Genomic DNA, 22,518 nt, shown 5'->3' with positions numbered 1-22,518 from the left:
CAGCGCTCCTGGGAGAGCGACATCCAAGCTCTTGGTGATGGTGGCTGAGGGAACCCAGGCTTTCCCAGCTGAGCCAAGTTGCAGGCTTCCTCTGCGTACCTAAATATAGCCATGTGGAGAAGAGAAATGTTCCCATGAGCTGTTGTTTTTCTTCCTGCTGCTATCTCCTCCTCCAGGCTGCACGACTCCCCTAACAACTGTCCTTCTGGTAAATGCACTTGAAGCAACACAGATATACCGATCTGGCTGAGGCTGCACCGGATCTACAAGGAGGTGATTCTGGTTCACAGCAAAGTGAAAAATTGAAAGAGAAAAGGGGCTGCGGTGTTGCTGAGCCGCCAGCTTTGCCCTGGTGCCAGCAGGCTTTTGTACAAGCTCCAGAGGAGCTGGCGTTGCCGCGGGGTGGTTCTGGGCCCCAGCACCCCGGAGCTGTAAACAGAGGCCATCTGCCCGCCCTGTCCCCAGGGAGAGCAGGGCCGTGGCAGAGGTAGGCTCGCGGGGCTGCTTTCGCCCCCATCCCCGGGAGAGTTGCCCAGGCCGAGGGCCAGGCCTGTCCAGACCCACGCGCCCCTGGAGGTCCGTGCCCTGGGCTGAGGCTCCTGCCGGCCACCCGCCCAGGCTGGGGCGTGCTGGCGCAACCCCTGCCAGCCCGGCCTGACCACTGGGACCTCCCCACGCCTTCCCCCGGTGCTGCCGGAGCGTCCCAGCTGCGGCTCGGCAGCGGGCGCCGCCATCTTCTTGTACGGCACCGGGCGCCGCCATGTCGCCGCGCCCGGCGGGCGGGGCGCTAACGCTTTCAGCAGCCCGCCCTCCCGCCTGGGCGCCGCCGCGCAGGGGCTGGCGTGCCGTGGCGGGCGGGGGGCGCGGCTGGGGCCAGCCAGGCCGGCACCGGGGCGGGCATCTGCTGTCGCTGCCTCTGCCCCCACAGATAAGGCCCTGCTACCTGCAGAGCTGTAGCGCCGCGGCCGAGCAGCTCGGAAAGCAGCGGGCACCGAGGGGAGAGGGGCCCCAGCAGGGCCCCACCGGCCTTGCCCCCGGACAGGGCTTGGTGCACCCTGACAGAAAGCCCATGGCCTGCGCCTGGCCTTCGGCCCCGACCCCAGGCTGGCCGGGGTGCCACAAGCTGTGGTGTGTTTTAAAAAAAAAATCCACGCGGATTTACTAAGCAGCCTCTCCGTAATGCGCGTGATGCACCGAGGGGATGCGGAGGTCACGGAGATTTTATTTGTAGTTGCTGCGGTGATTGCTGGCTGGATTTGTACAGCTCGCCCTCAGCCCCAGTGGCAGCGGTTCCCTATTGTTGGCGTCGCGGCTGTCCCCGCGTGGTTTGTGCCGCCTGGCTCCAGCACAGCCGCCCCGCCTCACCGCTGAGAAGGATGTTCCCCGCCAACTGGAGGTTTAGCCAGCGTGCCACCTCCCTTCCCAGACACAACCTTCCATTTGGAAGAGAGGAGGTTTGGGAAACTGCTTTTGCTCCTTGGAACTGACTTGAGGGCAAAGAGGGTTTGGGAGGGAACAAGGGTGAAATACCCTTATTTCTTCTTTCCGTAGACATTGCTTCGCATCACAGTGTGACAGCTAAGCTTTTCTGCATTGACGTTGTGGAGCTCAGGGGTCACCTTTGTCTAACTCTTATGGATAACAAGACAGGAATGACTCCTCACAGACTCTACCGCACGCTCAGGTAATGAGCTATGAGCCTTCCCACATCCAGCTGTTGGGCTGGATTCTCCTCTCCTGCAAGCATTGCTACTGCCCTTTGGCTTCTTATCGTAAGCATCTAGCATTAATGTGTACACTTCTCACTGCTTCTTCCTTGCCTTCCCAGTATGTAGAGGTGCAAAATAACTGCTCTTACATGTGTATGCAGTCTGCCTCAATGTGTAATGGGTGGTCTAGGGACTTGTAGCAAACTTTTTGCTTGTCATTAACCACCCTAACATAAACCATTTGGCTCATTGGTGTGCAAAATGTGTAATAAGCAGAGGTGGTACTTCTGTGCTGGGACATAGAGAATGTCTGCATAAAACTGAACGTATGTGCCTGAAGTCAAACCAAGAGTCCTTTTCTGTAGACTTATGTTACGGATGAGTTTTCCCTCTTGTCTGTCTTACCCTGTGGATGCTGAAATGAGTTATGGCTTTAGTGGATATGTTCACATCATGTTCATCTTTCTATGTGAAGTATTTTTCTACAGTGGTGAGAGAGAATGAGGCAGGCTAATGGCAAGAAATTCAGCTTTGGGTTCACAGAGAAGGCTGTGAAGTCTGCCTCCATGCGACTGGGGAAGGATGCCATCATCTTCACCAAGACTGGAAGGGTTCTCGGTGTGGGGCAGCTTTCCCAGACCTCCATGGACTGTGTCTGTGGTGAGACAGTGATTATCCCACTGGTGTAATTCAACTAGCAAAATGGTATCTTCTCTTGGCTGAGTGGCTGAGCTGCTTCCCTTCCTCCAAAGGGACATGGGGGGCCAGTGGCACTGCCGCGATGCTGAGGGCACAGGCTGCCAGTGGCTGTCCCTTGGTCATGTGTGCACAGCACAATGTTTGGAGAGGGTGAGAATGACTGTAATCAGTGCTGCACCTGGAGAGTCCCTGCGGCAGGCCTTGCTGTTAACACACTGCCATGCAGCATTATTCCTTTTTCCTTGGGCTAGAACTTGTCATGCGTCTGCTTGGGGGTGTCTGCTGCAAACCTGGCTCCTGGAAAGTCTTTGCAGTCAGGCCACCGACCTATGGGCTACCTGTTTCTGTCCCTTTCCCCCCACCATGCAGACTCATGTACACATCCCCTGCCCAGGAGCTATGCTCTCTGCTACTTTTCTGCACCTGTAATGGCCTTTGGTGCCAACCAGGCATGCTGCCATACTTCCAGGCTGTGTTTCCTTCATGCCAAAGGGAGCTGAGAACATACAGCTCCCCAGCACTGCTTGTAGATTATCAGCTGGCATGACATTGTTGCCCCTGACTTGGCTTGGTACTTTTAAGTGTTTTTCCTCAAAGCATCCTACTGTCATGTCTGTCCTGGCTCAGTCTTTCTCTGAGACCACCCTCCTGTAATCTCTCCTGTGTCACACTTCCCCACAGTGTCAGGCCTGTGGCCAAGTCTTAGCAGCTGGATTTTTTTTGTGCCCTGTGGCAAAAGGGAGGTAGATGGACTGGGCAACCCTGTTCTCCTAAACTGTGGCTTTTAGAGAAAATGATTGTTACAGAAGGCTCTGTGCCTAGCCTGGAGGCCATCCTGGAGCATACTGTCTTCAACACCAGGGAGGAGCTGCTGGCACAGTTCAGTGCCATTCCAGGCAAAAAGGGCATGCATATCCTCATTGGGAACATTCGCAGGTACGGGGCTGGAACATGTGGCGAGGTGGCAGTGCCCAAGGATGGGGAAGAGCTAAAAGCAGAGACAGCTTCAGGACAGCACCTGGCCTGGGTGGTCTAAGCCCGCTGTCATCCAGCCTGGCCACTGGAGGAACAAATGCAGGGATTTCTCCCGCTTCCCTCTGTATGACTGAGTGCTTGGGGTGCCATGCTGGAAGTTAAGAGATCGGTCTAGTTCTGTCTGTCACAGGCCTGCTCTTTTTTTCAGGGGAAACCAATTAATACATTTACTTCCTTTTCCCATCTGTGCAATGGAACTTCCATATTTCTGTGTTATTAAGACTGTTCTGAAATGTTCTGCTCCTTTGGTGTTCTGCACAGGAATACCTGTAATTAAACGACTGACTAATGAGATCCATGGAGTGTGTGAAATATGCTGTTTTATCTGCTCCTCTGGAAGTGCCCTTGGGATCCTGATACAGAAGAGTAGACCGGGGTGCTGATGACTGTAGGAGACTGTCTTTATTTTTGTGTTTGGTGTTTTTCAGAAATAAAGATGGGAAGCTGGAGCTGGATTTTGATATGGACGAGCATATTCAGATAGCAGACTTCCTTGCAGATGGTGAGGAGATTCCCAGCACAAAGGTTCTGCACTCTCAGAAGATGGTTCCAGAGTTTCCTGGCCCAGAAGTGGAGTACTCATTACAGGTAAGTTGACAAGGGCTGAAAGGGAGCAGGATAGCCCTTCCCCAGCCTTGTTTTGTGCATGACTCACAGGGATGAAAGACATTAAATCCAAAATAGATTTTGGGTTCACCTGGAAAAGACTACATGCAACTAGAATTCTCCTGCCTCTTCTATTGTGCTGTCCGTTATGCTTTCCTAGGCATACTGCAGTATCTTGTACCTAAAGCCTTGCATGCAGATTGTCCTGCAACAGAAGAAGGTGAACATTCAGCTGATCACCAAGAGCCTGGCCAATGTTGAATATGATTTTAACAAGCCAAGATTCATCATATCCTTCCTGCTACCTCTTGGCACTCTGCTCCCACAGCAGCCTCAGCACACTGCGGGGTTCCAGAACAACCTCACAACTGGGCTTAGGCCCGTCTGGTCTGATGCATAAAGAAACCCAGGATTTAAATGAATAGAGAGGCTGAATTATCTTCTCCATCCTGTCTTCTGGTCACCTTTGAGAAGCCAAATCCTGATGTAAAGCTTAGGAGGGAGCCCTCAAAGCTGCTTCTGCTGGAGCAGTGGGTGATAGGGCTCAGGGCTCACCTTGTACACAAGGCAGTTTCTGCCATACCCCAAGGCCAATGGGCTTTGTCAGGGGAGAATGAGGTGGACAAAGACTTGAGGCTTTTGCTGACTGGTCAGTTTTGCTTGGGAAAATATCTGCTGAAATGTATTTTAAATGACAGCATTATTCAATTCAGTGGAAAAAACACTTTATCAAAATGTATAATGAGACCAGAAAAGCCTTTCTTCTCCTCTGTCCTGTTCATCAGCAGCTGGTTGCTGACTTTTCCCAGTTGACTAGAAGTTGGTCATTTGAGTTCCTGGAGCATGTTTATTCTCATTCCCAACAGCCACTCCTAGGCCACCCCAGCTCTTTGGGAGTAAGATGACTTTTTTGGCTTACCTGCTGACGTGCTTTTGGAAAGCAGTGTCCACAGAGTAGAAAGCAGTATCCCCAAGTAAAGCCAAGTGCAAAGAACAATATACCCTTTAAATCTCTTCCAGAAAAAACTTTGCTTAAGCTGTTTCAAACTACACCTGAGCATCTTTTATTCCCCCTCCTCCTATGTGCTTTAAAGGTCATTTTGTATTGTGAATTTCTGTGCTTACGTTAATATGAAAAGATTGACCAAAGATGAAAAGGTGTTACTTAAATTCTGTACCTAGGTACTTAGGAATTGGAGAACCAACAAAGCTGCTTTCCTGCTTTTGTAGCTTCACAGTGATTTCCATCTGTGTGCTAATGCTCTCTCCAGGGATTGCACAGCCACTGTGTTTTGACATGATTTGCAGAAATGCAGCAGGTTACAAACCTGTAGTGGTAGTGCCCAAGCAGTAGTGGTTTTCCACTTGCTTTCATAGGTGCTTTGGCCTTGCATAGTGGGTGTGCATAAAATGACAGATCCTTGAGATTTGGAGTTTAGCACCTATAGTGTACAGATAAAGTAGCATTGTATTGGAAAGCACGTGATGACTACGTACATTGCAAACATATGAGCTCTGACTCTTAAGAAGTAAGCAAATTAAAATATATTTAGACAAAAAGTAGTTAATGAAATACTTTAATTCTAAACCCACAGCTCCCCATCTAATAGTGGTCTGTCTAGCATGGAATTTGTGAAACTGGAGTCTGCTGAAGGAGAGCTTGCTGTTCTTTGATGGACCTTAGTATTGTCATTAGTTGTTAAGATTTCTTCAGCCCTGACTGGATGCGCTTGATTTGGTTTTGTAAACATTGGTCATTTATCTTTTAAACACAAGTAGAATTTTTAGTCATGAGTTATCTTATTTGTGATATAGTCCAAGGCAGTTTTCTTTGGCCAGATCTTGCCTGTTCTATTATCAGGGTAATATAAATGCATATCAGAGATTTTATTAAAGCTATCACCAAGGCATATTTTGACTTGGCAGTGACAGACTGGCTCCGCTCAGTACAAGCTGTATCCAACTCCCCTTCAGTCAGTTATGCGTGTTCTTATCTGTGATTGCTGGCTGCGTGCATGGGGTTGTTGTTAGCAGGCCAAGGCTGAGCACTTTTTCTGTGCTGAAGAGAGAAGGTGGTGGGCTGAGGAACTCAGTGTGGGTTGCTTGATGCTGCGGCCTCTCTGGAGTGTGTCACTCCTTTCTGTGGAACTTGTGCATCTCCCCCACTCCTCCTCTGGAGCTTGTTGTTTGTTTCTTTCTTGACACATTTTCCCTTAGAGCAAAAGGGTGAAGATCACCTTTGAATTCACCTGCAAGAACAAAAGCCACTAGGGGATCATGATGTACCACAACAACCAGCTCAATCAGATCCTATGAGAAGGTGGGCTGTCAAAGGAAGGTGGGTAATTGGAATTGTCTGTTACCCCTTTTTAACTCTGAGAGGGGAGAATGGGGCTTTGCAAAGGGCAGCCTTGTCTTAGGTCCTTGCTTCACCGTGCACATTGCATGGTGTCCAGAGTTGAACAAGGAGACCTGGTATGTCCCTAGGATCAGATCAGTGTGTGCATCTGCACAATGGGTGCCTGTCCAGGTTTTGGGTAACTAGAGATGGCCAGCTACTGTTCAATATTGCTGTGGCTGGAGGTGCTACCAGAGGATGGGCAGCCTGCCTCTTCTCCAGGGTGATTTCCAGAAGAGGATCCGCTCTGGCAGGATAGCCCGGACTCTGTGGGGAAGTGATCGCTGAAGCATTTGCCTCTAGGTGTTATCTTGCAGCAGCATCTCAGAGCTATGGCATACTTTGGAGGTGACCATCTTTGCCACAGATAATTCTGGTCTGTTAGTTAAGCCAGCCTGTGCTCTGCTTTCTGGAAGAAAAAGCTTCAGTATAATATGCCCAAAATACCTTTGCAGGGGAGTTTGCCAGGTGTTTGTACCTCATATGTGCTGTTGGCATGCAATGCACAGGCCATGGTGTTGCCATCAACCTTTGTATCGGGGGTTTGGGGTGTCAACGCTCCCTGAAGGACTATTTCTTTTTTGTTCTGAGCAGAATTGGCTAAATCAGCTCTCTCCCTTCATTTCTGGACCCTGGTGCAGGGAGGTGGTGTAGGTGTGATTGGTATAATTAGAATGCAACTTCCTGAATCGAGCACACAACAAAGAGGAGTTTGAAGAAGGCGAAGAGTGCCAGTAAGAGAGACCTGTGCCCAAGGCTGCTGCTTGGAGAGGGTTTTGCTGTGATACAGCCTTTGTTCTGAGCACTGCACATGTTCTTAGGTCTGTTTATTGTGAAGTAGCCTCAGATTGGCCTGTTTTTTCCTCCTCTAGTGCCCCTAGAGAGCATGGAGAATTTTGTCCTGAAAGTCTGGTGCAAACATATAGCCTTGGGCTGAGGAAAGGACACATCCTCTGTGTTCCTTCAGCTCATTCCCTCACAAGACTCTGGCCCTGAGCAGACTCCTCTGAAATAAAATGGAGCCTGTGTTCATGTATGCTTTAGCAGAGCCGCCCAAACTGGGAACACACCTATAAAGCCAAAAGAAAAAGTTGAACACTCATGTGGAGCTCCACTTAAGGGGTACAGCAGAAGCAGGCAATGTCCTCCCTTCAGGGACTAGCCCCTGCTCTCCTGGGGGTGCAGCACTCCACACTTTGGGAAAGGTTGTACTTGGGGAAAGAGACCTGTAGTCTGAATGTTTTTGTGATGATATTGCAGCTGTGGGGTGGGTGATACAGAAGGGCTGTTAAGGTGCCAACCTAAAACCTTCAATCACAAGTCTAAGTCAAGTTCTTGGGGAAGTGGTTTGTGTTTGCCCTGGTTGTTCCTTGTGCTGCCTGTTGCGCCAGTAGGAGTTGCCCAAAGTTAGCACCTTCTTACGGAGTTCTTCCTTCGAGACAGACAATTGCTGTGCTGGGAAGGAACTGAACAGCTATTGGAAAGTGAAGATGGCAGAGATGAATTTGGGAAATGTGGATGTAGCTTGCATGATAGCATAGGAATCATTTTGCTGCTGCTCTGATCTTTGCCAGCATTAAAAGCCTGGGGGCTTTCCCTTGGCCAAGGTGAGGTGGCAGTGTACCACCACGAGGAGCAGAGGCTGCCGAGGGATGACTGGACTCCTTCCTATAGGGAATTGAGATTTGAACCTGTGGAATTTGGCCTGGTGGTTACTGGGAGGGATGCCACACCATGGGCAGGGTGTCCCTGGGAGAGCAGAGACATGTTGGCTGCCCTGGACCATCCTATGTCCTGTGCCAAATGGGCTGGGATTGGTTTGGGTCAGGTGACAGCACTTGTTCTGAACAGCCTTTTCTGGTGTTTACTCCACGCTTGAAATACTCAGACTGAGCATTGGTTTTTGCAGAGAGAGACCAGACCAGACTTGGGTACAATGTGAAGAGTGTCTGAAGTGGAGGAAGCTCCCTGACCAGGTTGACTCTACATTGTTACCAGAAAGCTGGTTTTGTCGTCTCTATCCCCTTCCCAGATACAAGTGGGAGACTCATGAATTGTGTCCTGGATGACTTTTTTCAATGCCATCTCACATCCTTGAAATATAAATGGTTTCTGTCAAATGCTTGACTTCCTGCTTTCCTTCCACATACCTGTGAATGTAAATCTTCATTAAAATAGGCGATGTTAAAATAGGAACATGTTACAGTATGCTTGCTTGAGTCACTGCCTGACCCCTTTTCTCTTGATGCCTTTAAAATAACAGCTTTTGATCTAGAGGAATCTGGCCATTTAAATTATAGTGCTTCTGAAGGATTGGATGGGTTTTAGTTAAATGTGCTGATTGAATTACAGTCAAATGGCAAAACTGCTAATAACAAAATACAGTTTCTTCTTGAGATCTCCTGACCTGTTGGAGAATAGAAAAGCTTTATTTCCTTACCAAGAATATCAGCTTAAATGCTAAGCAGAAAGAACTGGTAGAGTTGGGACTGAGACCAACTGTCAGGACGTTATTGAAGGAAATTCCTTTTCTCTGATCAACAAATTCCAGGGTGCAACCAGTTTATACGGCTGAATTGCTGTTATCTGTTGAAGTTCAGCATTCCACAAAGATAGATAAGATAGCCTTCATGATAAACTATTAAGGAAATCAGTTGGCTCTGGAGGCTGAGGAGTAAGTTTTTATAGCCTAGAAACTAGATAATAAAGACAATTTTCAATAGAGGAGGAAGCTAATACAGGACTGCCTCAATTTAAAGCTCTTTGATACATTAAAAGTGAGTGATCTGGCAGAGGAAGCAGCACAGATTACAGATGGCAGACAGTTCTTTGTCAAGGCAGACAAACAGACTGTGGGATTCCTGAGTACCTTCAGACTGACCTGGTTCAACTGAGCAATCAGCAAGGTGGTGGCAGACCAGAACAAGCAAGTAAGGTACTGTAGAAGGAGTAATTAGGATTGCCTAGGTGTACAGATAATTTCAGTTAGCAGTATCATCTGAGGATGGAGACCTAAGAATGTGTTGGACAGTTCAGTGAAAACGTCTATGCAGTACTTGTGGCTGCCAGAAAAGTAACAGTTACATTTCTGTTTTAAACCTGTATATGCAGGATTTTTATCTTGTGTTTCAGGACATCACTGCAAATGTATAGTGGTACTTAGAGGGAACTTTTCCAATAGACTGTTTCCACATAACTCATGACTGACAGTTCCTTTCCTTTGAAGCAGCTGGTATTAGTGGTCTATGCTGCCCACATGGGTTATGATGCATTTCTCTGTCAACTCAAAACTGAAGCAGAAATGACTGGCATTATAAGTGGTGTGCTGAACTCTGTCTCATAGTCTGTACTTCATTTTGTCTATGTTATTTTGGGATTCAAGTAGCTCTTTTTCCCTTTAGCCCTTAAGCTAAAGGGAAACTTAAGCTAAGTTTGATTCTTCGGCTGTTCTCTTGATCTTCTTTTATCTGAAATCCTGAAGGATTAGAGACATTGCATAGATGTTCAAACCATGGAGATTTTTGGTGGAAGAGAGGAGTCAAACTGTTCTTTCACACACTTAGGCATGCTTGACTGGTCTTGTTGCAGAAGCTGTTTGACACCCTAGGAGCAGGAATACAGTGATGAGGAGAAGAGACCCAGATACAGACAGAAATGCCAGAAGGGGTGAGTATATCCAGTTCTAGTTTGCAGCTCAGCTACCTGGAGCAAGGATGGGGGAAAGAGAGGCCTTGGGTGTCCTGCATACAGGTCATGTCTGCTGCTTTTCTCTTGTTGACCTGTTGTTCTCCAGGTGAAAGAACATTTTACCCCTTGGTAAGACAGCAAGGAGAAACCTGCTCTTTTTTTTCCCTTTTGTTGGTCTAGGGAGCTGGATGGAGAGAGGAAGAGGAGATTGTTATCATCCAGGGAGAGTGTGGAACAGCAAGTGAGGCAGGAGGGAGAAGGCTGCAGGAGTCGGCACAGGGAAAGTCTTGATGCTGGAGGGCTTGGCAGGTTCTCAGTCCTGCCTCACTGTTATTCGTGTTCCCTCCTGTCAAGAGAGATGCCAACACGTGAAGGTGTCGGAGCATCGTATAAAATGAGACTTTGATTTTTATTTGTGTACACCTTGGACGTGCTTAAAACTCTTAACAGTAACAGGGGTCAGGGCAGTTCCAGTCCCTGCGCTCAATCTTACCCTGTACTGCCTAGTCCTAGTGTGTTCCTTCCTGGCTCTCCTGGCTAGAAGAGGATGCAGGGAGCTGTATGTTTCCTCTCTTGGGGTTGCAGCTCTGGTCCTGTGTGGCCTCTTTCCCCATTTTCAGGTTAACTGGTTATATTAAAGACTCTGATGTTTTGAATTTTCAGGATAAGTGTCTTTTGGACATGGCTGCCCAGGATGGGTTCTCCAGGGAACTCTGTGGCACTGCAGCAAGGAACTCTTCATGGCAGTTGGTGTTTCAAAGACTGCTGCAAATTGTGAAGCTCCCATTTGGCTCTTCCCTTTTGGAATGAAGGTGAGATGAGGCAAGCAGTTCCAGTGCTGGCATGACCTGTAGCGGAACTCACTGGCACAGTGTACCAGGGAGTTTTGTGATCTGGGGAAACCTTGCGGTAACGGAGAGACCTACCAGGAGCTGGCAGCTCATGCGAGAGCAGCTGATGAGACCTGGGTGGTGCCAGGAGGAGCTATGGCCAAGCCCCCACAGCTATAAAGCAAACCCCTTCCCAGGTGACAGGCCGGAGAGCGTGCCACACTCTTACACCAGTACTGGATCACTGCAGTGAGTACACCTGTAGGAGGTGCGCCCTGGCAGAGGAACTCCTCAGCTTAGTGGCAGAGCTCCGGGAGGAGGTGATTAGGTTGAGGAATATCTGGGAGTCTGAGAGAGAGACAGATTACTGGAACCACACCCTACCTTTCCTGGGACAGGCCTGTCGGGCAGACAGGACACATGATCTGGAGGATTCCCTATCCACTCTCCACCTGGCAGAATGTGGTGACTTAAGGGACGGGAGGAATGGCAACAAGTTCCTGCCTCAAGCAGCAAGCACATTTCCTCCATGACTACCCCACCTTCCCAGATGCCCTTGCATAATAGGTAAGAGGCTCTGCAAGTGGAACTACAGTGATGAGGATGATGGTCCATCGAGGTTGGAGGTTTTGCCAAGGTCAAGTTGGCCTGTGCCCCATATCAAAATTGCTTCCATTAAGAAAAAAAGACAGGTTATTGTCATAGGAGACCCTCTTCTGAAGGTCCAATATGCTGACCAGTTAGTAAGGTCCCCTGGGAATCTGCTTTTGAATGTACTGGAGTCCATGAATGCTGGTCACTTTTTAAGAGCCATCCCTTAAGAGCACAGAACCAGTCAATTCAGAAGTGTTGGAAGTCAACAGAGTGGGGCAGAAGGCCGGCTTGATGAGCAGGGATCTTCTGCTAGAACTTAAGTGGAAAAGGAAAGTGTATGGACATTGGAAGCAAGGACAGGCAAGACAGGAGGACTACAGAGATGCTCTTCGCCATTGTAGGGAGAAAATTCATGTGGCCAAAGCTTGATTAGGGTTCAAGCTGGCCAGTACTGTGAAGGACAACAAAAAGGGTTTTTTAGAAATATGTTAACAGCAAAAGGAGGATCAGAGATAACATTGGTCCGTTACTTGACAAGGTCAGTCACCTCACAAATAGGGACGTAGACAAAGCAGAGACCTTTAATGCCTTCTTCACCTCTGTCTTCAGCTCCAGTGATGGGCCCTGGGTCCCCCAGAGCCCTGTGTTGGAAGACCATGGCTGAGGAGATAATAAACTCGCAGCCAAACCTGAACTTGTTTGAGACTTGCTGCTCCAGCTGGATGCACATAAGTCTATGGGGCCCAATGGGATTCACCCCAGGGTACTGAAAGAACTGGATGACGTCATCATGGGACCTCTTTCCATTATTTTTCAACCATCTTGTGAGTCTCGAGAGGTCCCTGTCAACTGGAAGCTGGCAAATGTTGTCCTAATTTTCAAGAAGGGTAAGAAGGAAAACCCTGGTAATTACAGGCCTGTCAGTCTTACTTCAGTGCCTGGTAAAATTATGGAGAGTTATTATTCTGGGAGTTATTGAAAAACACTTGAGAGACAATGCAGTCATTGGTCATAGCCAGCATGGGTTCATGAGGGGAAAGTCCTGTTTAATGAACTTCATTTCCTTTTATGACAAGATCACCCATCTAGTTGACCAAGGAAAGTCAGTAGATGTGGGATTTGGGAATTTTAGCAAAGCTTTTGATACTGTCTCTCACAGTACCCTTCTGGATAAAATGTCCAACACACAGCTAGACAAGTCCATAATATGATGGGTGAACAATTGGCTGACAGGTCAGGCTCAAAGGATTATGGTAAATGGGGTTACATCAGGCTGGCGGCCAGTCACCAGTGGTGTTCCCCAGGGCTCAATTTTAGGGCCAGTGCTCTTCAATGTTTTTATAAATGATCTGGATGCAGGAATTGAACATACTTAGGGAATTTTGCCAATGATACTAAACTAGGAGGAGCTGTGGACTACTGTGAGGGCAGAGAGGCCTTAGAGAGATCTGGATAAACTAGAGAGCTGGGCAGTCACCAATCATATGAAGTTTAACAAGAGCAAGTGCCGGATTCTGCACCTGGGATGGGGTAATCCTGGTTATACATGCAAATTGGGGGATGAGAGGCTGGAGAGCAGCCCTATAGAAAGAGATCTGGGGGTTTGGTTTGGCCAAGTTGAATATGAGTCAAGAGTGTGCCCTGGCAGCCAAAAGGGCCAACCATGTCCTGGGGTGCATCAAGCACAGCATAGCTAGCCAGTCAAGGGAGGCGATTGCCCCATTCCACACCGCACTGGTGTGGCCCCACCTCGAGTACTGTGTGCAGTTTTGGGCGCCTCAATGTAAGAAGGACATGAAACTATTAGAGTGTGTCCAGAGGAGGGTGACCAAGATGGTGAAAGGCCTTCAGGGCAAGACTTAGGAGGAGCAGCTCAGTTCACTTGGCTTGTTCAGCCTGGAGAAGAGAAGGCTGAGGGTGGACCTCATCCCAGTTTACAACTTCCTCATGGTGGGCAGCAGAGGGAGAGGTGCTGATCTACTCTCTCTGGTGACCAGAAATAGGAAATGGAGTGAAACTGCATCAGGGGAAGTTCAGATGGGACATTAGGAGAAAATTAAGAGGGTGGTCATTCACTGGAACAGGCTCCCCAGGGAAGTGGTCATGGCACCCAGCCTGTCAGAGTTCAAGGCACGCCTGGACAATGCTCTTAGTCATATGGTTTAGATTTAGGTAGTCGTGTGAGGAGCAGGGAGTTGGACTTGATGATCCTTGTGGGTCCCTTTCAACTCAAGATATTCTGATTCTACTTGACAGATCAAAGGTGGAGAAAGGCCCATGCCTCGGCAGTGGAGACAGAGGAGGAAGAGAATTGCAGGTCCATAACAAACAGGAACAGGAGGACATAATGGAGTGTGAGAATGTGAAAAGACCAGTGTAGAATCTCTTGTGGAACTGAAGACTATTTCAGCAGTGTGGGATGTGCTCTGGTGCACGGTAATGAATTTGTGGCTGTGCATCCCTGCTGGTTTGGAGGGTTTTGGAGAGAGCAGGTGAAAGTGGGTTGAGGAGGAATCACTTCTCTATAAAGAGAAGCTTCTTCTTCCTTATCTGCTGACTCTTAATTTCTTCAGGCCTGGCAAAGCTCTTTTTATCTTGCTGATTGATATAATTCCTGTGCATGCACCCTCCTTCCATTTCAGGTGGAGAAAATTGAGCAGAAGAGTGTTGCCTGAAAACAGAGTTCTTGAAATGCCAACAGGAACTGGCACTGCTCAGAGCTCAGAAGATAGAAGGCTTGCCCTGCAGCAAGAAATACACGTGTTAGTGCCAAGCTGTGTGGCAGAAGCAGAAAGCAAATCTGGTGAGGCCTGCAGAGGAGAAGGCTGAACTGACAGAGAGACTCAAGAATACAGAGACGCACTTAAGGGTGCTGAGGGAGGCACAGGTTTCCTGCAGGGGCCCAGAGAAAGAAGACCTGATGAGGTCAGAGCTGTGTGTTGGCTGGTTGGCAGTCCCTGTCATCCCTAACGTGGGGGGAGAGGGCAGGAGTCATTGTGGGCTGCTGTTTCCATAGGACACTGCTTCCCTGGTATCCATCACCCTGCTGTATAGGTAGCTGGGTTGTAAGTGAGGATCCTGCTGTTGTGAGGAGGTGGAATCACCAGATGAATCCAAATAATTGATCCGGCTTCAAAGATGCCCTACGGAAAGGTGCTTTGTCCATACTTTGTCTATCCTATACTGTGGCACCTTGTTGCTGGATCCCTCGCATAGTGTTGGGTCTGTAATGGAGATAACATCCCTGGTAGCCAAACGGGTGTTAGAGGGACCCGGAGCTGATCTTTCCTGGTTGAGTCCCAAGGATAGTTATTGCTGGGGGATCTTGATTTAATACCTGGCTGGTGGAACCTGCACAGAAAAGGCTCGGTTGTCTTACTGTGCCTCTTTCCTCTTGGCTAAGGCTTGGTTTCCTGTGGTGCAACTGACATATTGAAGGGCTGTTGTTCACACTTTTTTCAAGCTCACTTCTCCCCCAGGTGTTGTCCCCTGCATCAGTGCCCTTGTCTGCTTGGACCAGCAGTTTCACTTGCACTGTGAAGCTGGAGGCTGAAGAAAAAGGGACTTCTGACTTTCCCCCTTTTCTCAAAAAGATGACCATAGTCCAGAGAGGAGATGGACCTCAGGAGAAGACCAGACCCTTAACAGCAAGGTAAGTGGTAGGTTGCAGGCTACTGCCTCACACCATGTTCTGTCTTCTGTCCCTTGTTTGTGGTCTGCACTGAGGCCATGTGGAAGGTCTTGGTGAGATGCAGTTTGCTGCAAGGAGCCCTGGCCAGAGCTAGTGGATCTGTCCTGGGTAGTCTTACCTTCTGTCCCTTTTTGGGAGAGGGGTCTGCAGGACTCAAATGTTCTTTCATCCTCTTGTGTCCAGAGTGAGAAGGGGAACAGGGTGGAACAGAGGGAGGAACAGAAATCCTTGCCAAGTTGGTGTTTTTAAATCCTCCTGGTTTCCGTGTATCAGTGTTAACAACTTCACACCCCTGTGAGCTAAATTCATGTCCATGCGTACAGTCTCCAGCCCTGTGGTCAGTCTGGATGGCAGCTGGCATGACTGCCTGTCCACTGCTGGAGCATTCAGCTCTCTCTGTCTATGAATTACTCTGTACAGAGGACATCTTTACCCAAGAGAAGCCAGATACCTTCTGGCTTCCAGCAAGTAATCAGGTTTCTGGCTGAGAGAATTTCTCTGGATAAGTTCTCACAGTCTCTTCAACTTTTGGGGTGGGGATTGAGATATGATTGATTGATTGATTGATTGGTTGATTTTCAACTCTCTTTCACTGCCTCCTGAAACCCTTACTGCCCATGTCATGACAGAGCAATGTGGGCTGCTCCCACACGGTGGCACTACTTGCCTGGCTGAGGGGCTGCCTGGCTGTGTCCTGCACTTGTCCCTTCTGCGTGGACACTGGGCCTGCCCACCGGTTGCCCAGGGAAAGGCCTGCAATGGGGCTGCTGGCATGTTATGAGAGCAGTTGAGGGGACCTGGCATCTCTCTCAATCTGTGGCCCTTTGCACGTGATGCAGCTGGTTGGTTGATTGCAGATCTATCTGGTTGACCTGCTCCTCCTGACAGGATCTTGGGGAGGGAGAAGGCCACTGGGTTACAGCAGCTTTGACAACATTGTGTGATAAGAACAGTCCTGCTCATCCCTAGCTGGCTCAGAGCAGTAATTCTCAAAGCTGCTTCTCTCATCATGACGGTGGGGCCAAACATCTCCTGTTGCTCCTGTTTTCCCTGCCCAGGCCCCTCTTGTTTGTCTTCACTGCTGCCATGCTGAACTACTTTTTCCAAACATGAGCTCTCCACAGCACCTCCAACAAGCTCCATCAACATCTTTGCTCTCCAACCCTGTTCATCTCTCCCAACATCTTTATAACTCCCCCAGGCTCTTCTTTTTCCTGTGTTCCTCCTTGTGCCCACATTCCTTGTCCTGTTTGCCCAGCACTGTTGGGAATCCGTCCCAAGGGCCTGGGCCATAACACAGACTTACAGATGAACTGGGACTGGCCTTTCCCATCCTGAAGTCAGGCTTTTGATTGCATTACAAATGGGTCAGGTATCCAGGGCACTCACAGGCACAAGATCTGGTTAGGTTTGTGGACAAACATGCTCCAAATAATTTTATAGCTGAAGAAGCTTGAAATGGCAGCCCATCAGAAACATACCTGCCTGCCATGTTTAGTGAAATGTGTCAGGCAGGTGTATTTCAGACAGGACATTTAGCAAATTTCTGTGGGTTTTTTCTTCAGAGACTGCAGTTCAACCCCACTGCTATCTCAGATGGGAGATAGGCAGTGAGGCTGGGTAGGTAGGGAACCAGGGTCTTTGGGCTTTGTAGCTCTGCTACTGACATGTCCCCTGCATGAAATGAGCATGACAGCTGCTTGTCCTAAAATGAGAGTGAGCGTCAGGAGCATTATGCTATAGAGATAGAGAGAGGCTGATGCCATGAGTTTCTCTCAGCAGCAGTCCTCTGTGCTGGGGCAGCAAACACCTGGCCAGGTGGAGGATTGATCCCCACAGTCACGGCATTGGTAGTTTGCTACAGCTACAGCAGGTATTGAGGTCTGAGGTTAGCTGTGCTGTGAACTGGGGGCACTTCAGCCTGCTCAACCTATCTTTTTCTTTTTTATTTTTCTTTCTTTTTTTTTTCCCCAGCAAGCCAAAGTTCACCATAAAAGAAGAAATACTGGAAAAGCATGGCGACCTAGTGGAAGCTTCACCCCCAGGCCTGACTTGTCTCAGCCCTCCTACTTCTCCCCTTCAGAAGAGCTTTGCAATACCTTACCAAGAAAGGGAAAAACTTCTGTACATAAACCAGGAGGATATGAATGTAGGTGGCAGCTTGCACACCTGTCTGCTCAAAGAGCAGCTGGCAATCTGAGCAGCACCATCCCTGCTAAGTGTATCATGCTGCCTCAAGGCAGAGACTCCAGCATTACCCAGTAGCTCAGCAAGAGATCAGAAGGAGACTGGTGTGGTCCAGGGGAAGCTGGAAAAGCAAATGTCAAACTTAATAGCAGAAAGACAGGCTACAGTCTTAAGTGTGTCTACACAGACTTAAGTGTGCATGTAAATTCATACAGGAGGACGAAAGACATAGACAAGTGGTTCTTTGTGGCAGTTGGTGTTTTGAAGGCTGCTGCAAGTGGTGAAGCTCCCCCTCAGCTCTTCCCTTTTGCGTGGAAGGCAAGACTTGACAGATCAAAGGTGGAGAAAGGCCCATGCCTCGGCAGTGGAGACAGAGGAGGAAGAGAATTGCAGGTCCATAACAAACAGGAACAGGAGGACATAATGGAGTGTGAGAATGTGAAAAGACCAGTGTAGAATCTCTTTGTGGAACTGAAGACTATTTCAGCAGTGTGGGATGTGCTCTGGTGCACGGTAATGAATTTGTGGCTGTGCATCCCTGCTGGTTTGGAGGGTTTTGGAGAGAGCAGGTGAAAGTGGGTTGAGGAGGAATCACTTCTCTATAAAGAACGTAGTGGGCTTCTTCCTTATCTGCTGACTCTTAATTTCTTCAGGCCTGGCAGAGCTCTTTTTATCTTGCTGCTTGTGCTGGCATAGAGTTAATTTTCTGCATAGTAGCTTGTACGGTGCTATATTTTTTTGTTGTGACTAAACCAGCCTTGATAACACACCCATTTTTTAGCTACTGCTGAGCAGTGTTTACACAGAGTCAAGGCCTTTTCTGCTTCTCACACCACCCTGCCAGTGAGTAGGCTGGGGGGGCACAAGGAGTTGGGAGGGAACACAACTGGGACAGCTGACCCCAACTGACCAAAGGGATATTCCATACCATATGACATCATGCTCAGCATATAAAGCTGGGGGAAGGAGGAGGAAGGAAGGGACATTCAGAGTTACAGCGTTTTGTCTTCCCAAGTAACCATTACTTGTAGTGGAGCCCTGCTTTCCTAGAAATGACTGAACACCTGCCTGCCAATGAGAAGTGGTGAATGAATTCCTTGTTTTGCTTTGCTTGCATGCACGGCTTTTGCTTTATTAAACTGTCTTTATCTCAACCCACGAATTTTTACTTTTACCCTTCTGATTCTCTCCCCCATCCCACTGGGGCAGAGTGTGCAGGTGGCTGTGTGGGGCTTAGTTACTGGCCAGGGTTAAGCCACAGCAGTCCTTTTTGGCGCACACTGTGGGGCATGAAGGGTTTGAGATAATGACAGATTTGATTGGAATATGCTAGATGAAATTTATAGCCGTTATTGCTGTTTAGCTATTAATTGGCAGGCTCCTGTGCTTGCCACGGGGCTTGCTTGCCTTACTATATATGAGTCTAGTGCTCGTTAGTGGCTGCTTTTTGCTTTTGTTGCTCACTGTACTGCTTATCATCTTACTCTGCTGTGCCTGGGAACATTTTGATAACAGCAATGGTGATGCGCCTAGGCTGGCAGATGGCCAGGGCATTGCTGCTGTTTCTGTGCTGCTGTATTGGACAGGCTGGAACTCCAGTGTGAACTCGAGTCAAAGGGACTGTGACCTGTGGATGAGTCCATGCAGGAGCAGGACACCCCAAAGCATCTGTGGCTGTGGATAAGTCCACGCTAGAGCAGGTATGTCTCGAAGCGTCTGTGGCCGTGGTTGTATCTGTGCCACAGCAGGTATACCTCTGAAGGGATTGTGGCCCAAGGATAAGTCCATGCTGGAGAAGGTACATCTTGAAGTATCTGTGGCTGTGCATGAGGTCATGCTGTAGCACTTCAAAGCATGTGGCCATGGATAAGCCCGCGACAGAGCAGGTACACCCCTGGAGGGACTGCAGCCATGGGTAAGGCTGTGTTGGAGCAGGTTCACTCCTGAAGGGACTGTGCCTGTGGGTAAGGCCACGCTGGAGCAGGTATATCTCTGAAGGCATCATGGCCTATGGAGAAGGCCATACTGGAATGGGTGCACCTCAAAGCGACTGTGGCTGTGGATAAGTCTATGCTGCAGCACGTATACCCCTGAACAAACTGTGGCTCATAGATAAGGCTCCACTTGGAGCAGGTACACCCCTAAGGGACGGCGATCCATGGATAAGTCCGAGCCAAAGCAGGGGCAAGGGGAGGAGTGCATTGCCGTGTTAAACCCTATAACCTGACCCGGTGGGACCAAGGGTGGAGATTGTAATGGAAATACCTTTAAATTGTTTGTAACCCATGGTTTGAGTTGCATGTTACAAGAATTACTATAGCAGGAACCACCTGAACCAATGGAGGGTGAGCCTTACAAGAAGCAGTACAAGTGCAGCAGTGACCTGATCTGAGCTTGCTTTGGTGCCCAATAATTCCATGTGGGCTCTAAACGTCTGCCTGCAGATGGGAAGTATGGAATTAATTCCTTATTTTGCTTTGCTTGTGCTCATGACTGTGGCTTTACCTATTAAACTCTCTTTATCTCAACCCATGAGTTTTCTTACTTTTACCATTCAATTTCTCTCCCCCATCCCGCTTGGGGGGGAGAATTGAGCGAGCTGCTCTATGGGGCTGAGTTGCTAGCTGTCCCGGTTTCAGCTGGGATAGAGTTAATTTTCTTTCTAGTAGCTGGTATAGTGTCATGTTTGGGGTTTAGTATGAAAAGAATGTTGATAACACACTGATGTTTTCAGTTGTTGCTAAGTAGTGTTTCTACTAAGTCAAGGATTTTTCAGCTTCTCATGCCCAGCCACCAAGAAGGCTGGAGGGGCACAAGAAGCTGGGAAACGGCACAGCCAGGACAGCTGACCCCAAATGGCCAAAGGGGTATTCTATACCGTGTGATGTCATGCCTAGTATATAAACTGGGGGGGAGTTGGGCTGGTGGGGGGGGTGGATCACTGCTCGGGAACTAACTGGGCATCGGTCAGCAAGTGGTGAGCAATTGCATAGTTTTGTATATTCCAATTTAAATTGTTATTATTATAGTATTATTATTATTATTGTCTTTTTTTTTCTTCCTTTCTGTCCTGTTAAACTGTCTTTATCTCAGCCCACGAGTTTTACTTTTTTTTTTCCCCCTGATTCTCTCCCCCATCACACTGGGTGGGGGGCAAATGAGTGAGCAGCTGCGTGGTGCTTAGTTGCTGGCTGGTGTTAAACCATGACACTGGCTGAGGTTAAACCGTGACACCAATTGATATAATTCCTGTGCATGCACCCTCCTTCCATTTCAGGTGGAGAAAATTGAGCAGAAGAGTGTTGCCTGAAAACAGAGTTCTTGAAATGCCGACAGGAACTGGCACTGCTCAGAGCTCAGAAGATAGAAGGCTTGCCCTGCAGCAAGAAATACACGTGTTAGTGCCAAGCTGTGTGGCAGAAGCAGAAAGCAAATCTGGTGAGGCCTGCAGAGGAGAAGGCTGAACTGACAGAGAGACTCAAGAATACAGAGACGCACTTAAGGGTGCTGAGGGAGGCACAGGTTTCCTGCAGGGGCCCAGAGAAAGAAGACCTGATGAGGTCAGAGCTGTGTGTTGGCTGGTTGGCAGTCCCTGTCATCCCTAACGTGGGGGGAGAGGGCAGGAGTCATTGTGGGCTGCTGTTTCCATAGGACACTGCTTCCCTGGTATCCATCACCCTGCTGTATAGGTAGCTGGGTTGTAAGTGAGGATCCTGCTGTTGTGAGGAGGTGGAATCACCAGATGAATCCAAATAATTGATCCGGCTTCAAAGATGCCCTACGGAAAGGTGCTTTGTCCATACTTTGTCTATCCTATACTGTGGCACCTTGTTGCTGGATCCCTTGCACAGTGTTGGGTCTGTAATGGAGTTAAGAATGGAGTGAAGGAAGGAACCCCAGTGCACATTGTACTCCTGGTAGGAAGGGGGATAGCAGCTGGGTGTGTGATGGGAGATATCAGATCTGGGATTTCACCACTGACTCTCCTCTTGGCTTTTGCCCTCTTGCCCACAGTGTTATGGAGAAACTTAAGAGCCTGCTTATGAATGTGGGCTGGCTTCTCTCGTTCATCCTCACCCACTTGGAGCTCCAGGATATTAACTTTGAGTTGGATCAGGTAGATGAGATCTTGCAGACCATACTGGAGGAGACAAACCTTATGTTGGAGTAGTGTCCTCTCCCCTGCCACTGTGCCTTTTGCACATGATCATTAATAAAACCCTGTTTTCTTTACTGGTGGTCTAGGTCATCATTCTGGTGGGGCAGGGGGTTCTCCTCACCCTCCTCTGGTCTTGCAGGACCAGCGTGGCTCTTCTGCTCCCTATTGCTGGGTGCTGGGGTTCTCCAGGCAGTGGAAACCCACAGGTGGTGTGAGAAGAGGAGACTGCAGCATGGACATGGCTCCAAGCACAGCCAGGCTGGGTCATGCCTGGCCAGTGGACAGCCCAGACGGCCTCTTTGCTGTGCTCCTTAGCAGTCTGGGTTGAGTAGCAGAGGGGCAAGGAGACGCTGGCAGTGGCTGCCTGGCTCCTGGTACAGGAAGTATCTCAGGAGAGTGCAACCCAGGCACTGCTCTGTGGCTATGCTGGAGTCTTCTTGTGACTAACAGAGCTGACTGGCTTGGGCTAGAGCAGCATGGTGCTGAGGTTCAGGATTTGGGCTCTTTCACTCTGGGAAGCAGTGTCGAGTCCATAGGTCTGATCAGTCCATGCAGCAGCTAAACTGGGTCCTTTCCTGTGTTTTCCTCTTGAGTGCGTCTGTTTGTTTGTTAAATAATGTAGCAACACAAGGTTCCTTGAACTAAATTTATCTTCCTGTGTAGCTATGGGAACAGTAGGTGGTATGGTGCTGCTGGGGCTTGCAGTCAGATCTGCCGCAAGGCTCTGGGCTAACGTGGCTAAGCCCAGCTTCTTTCAACAGATGCTGTCCTGCGTGGGAGCTTTGCCTTTAAACCTTCTTTTTAGGCTTATTTTCTTAGACTCTTCTTTAGCCAGCAGCATGACCATCCTTTTAACCTATGAAATGTTGAGGATGATGGGGTGTTTGAGGATGATGGGGTGTTTGGGGGAAGACGTGGGGTTC

The 22,518-nt window shown here is 48.8% G+C and overlaps 1 protein-coding gene across 1 annotated transcript; it reads left to right on the top strand.

Annotated features, from left to right (window-relative positions):
- Nucleotides 1–164: 164 nt before the first annotated feature.
- Nucleotides 165–22,106, top strand: MORC4 (MORC family CW-type zinc finger 4). Its single transcript, XM_075054561.1, is given in 14 exon segments — nucleotides 165–273; nucleotides 1,552–1,684; nucleotides 2,239–2,414; nucleotides 3,197–3,344; nucleotides 3,872–4,031; nucleotides 4,210–4,336; nucleotides 6,265–6,350; nucleotides 6,352–6,387; nucleotides 12,277–12,445; nucleotides 15,152–15,210; nucleotides 17,224–17,398; nucleotides 17,454–17,626; nucleotides 20,839–20,996; nucleotides 21,451–22,106. Coding segments are annotated over 14 exon segments (1,818 nt in total). The 5' UTR covers nucleotides 165–212; the 3' UTR covers nucleotides 21,608–22,106.
- The last annotated feature ends 412 nt before the right edge of the window (nucleotides 22,107–22,518 follow it).

The sequence above is a fragment of the Buteo buteo genome, chromosome 22 (genome assembly GCF_964188355.1).
Source record: "Buteo buteo chromosome 22, bButBut1.hap1.1, whole genome shotgun sequence".
Taxonomy (NCBI): domain Eukaryota; kingdom Metazoa; phylum Chordata; class Aves; order Accipitriformes; family Accipitridae; genus Buteo; species Buteo buteo.
The sequence above is the reverse complement of the archived record's forward strand: the minus strand, read 5'-3'. Positions and strand labels throughout refer to the sequence as shown.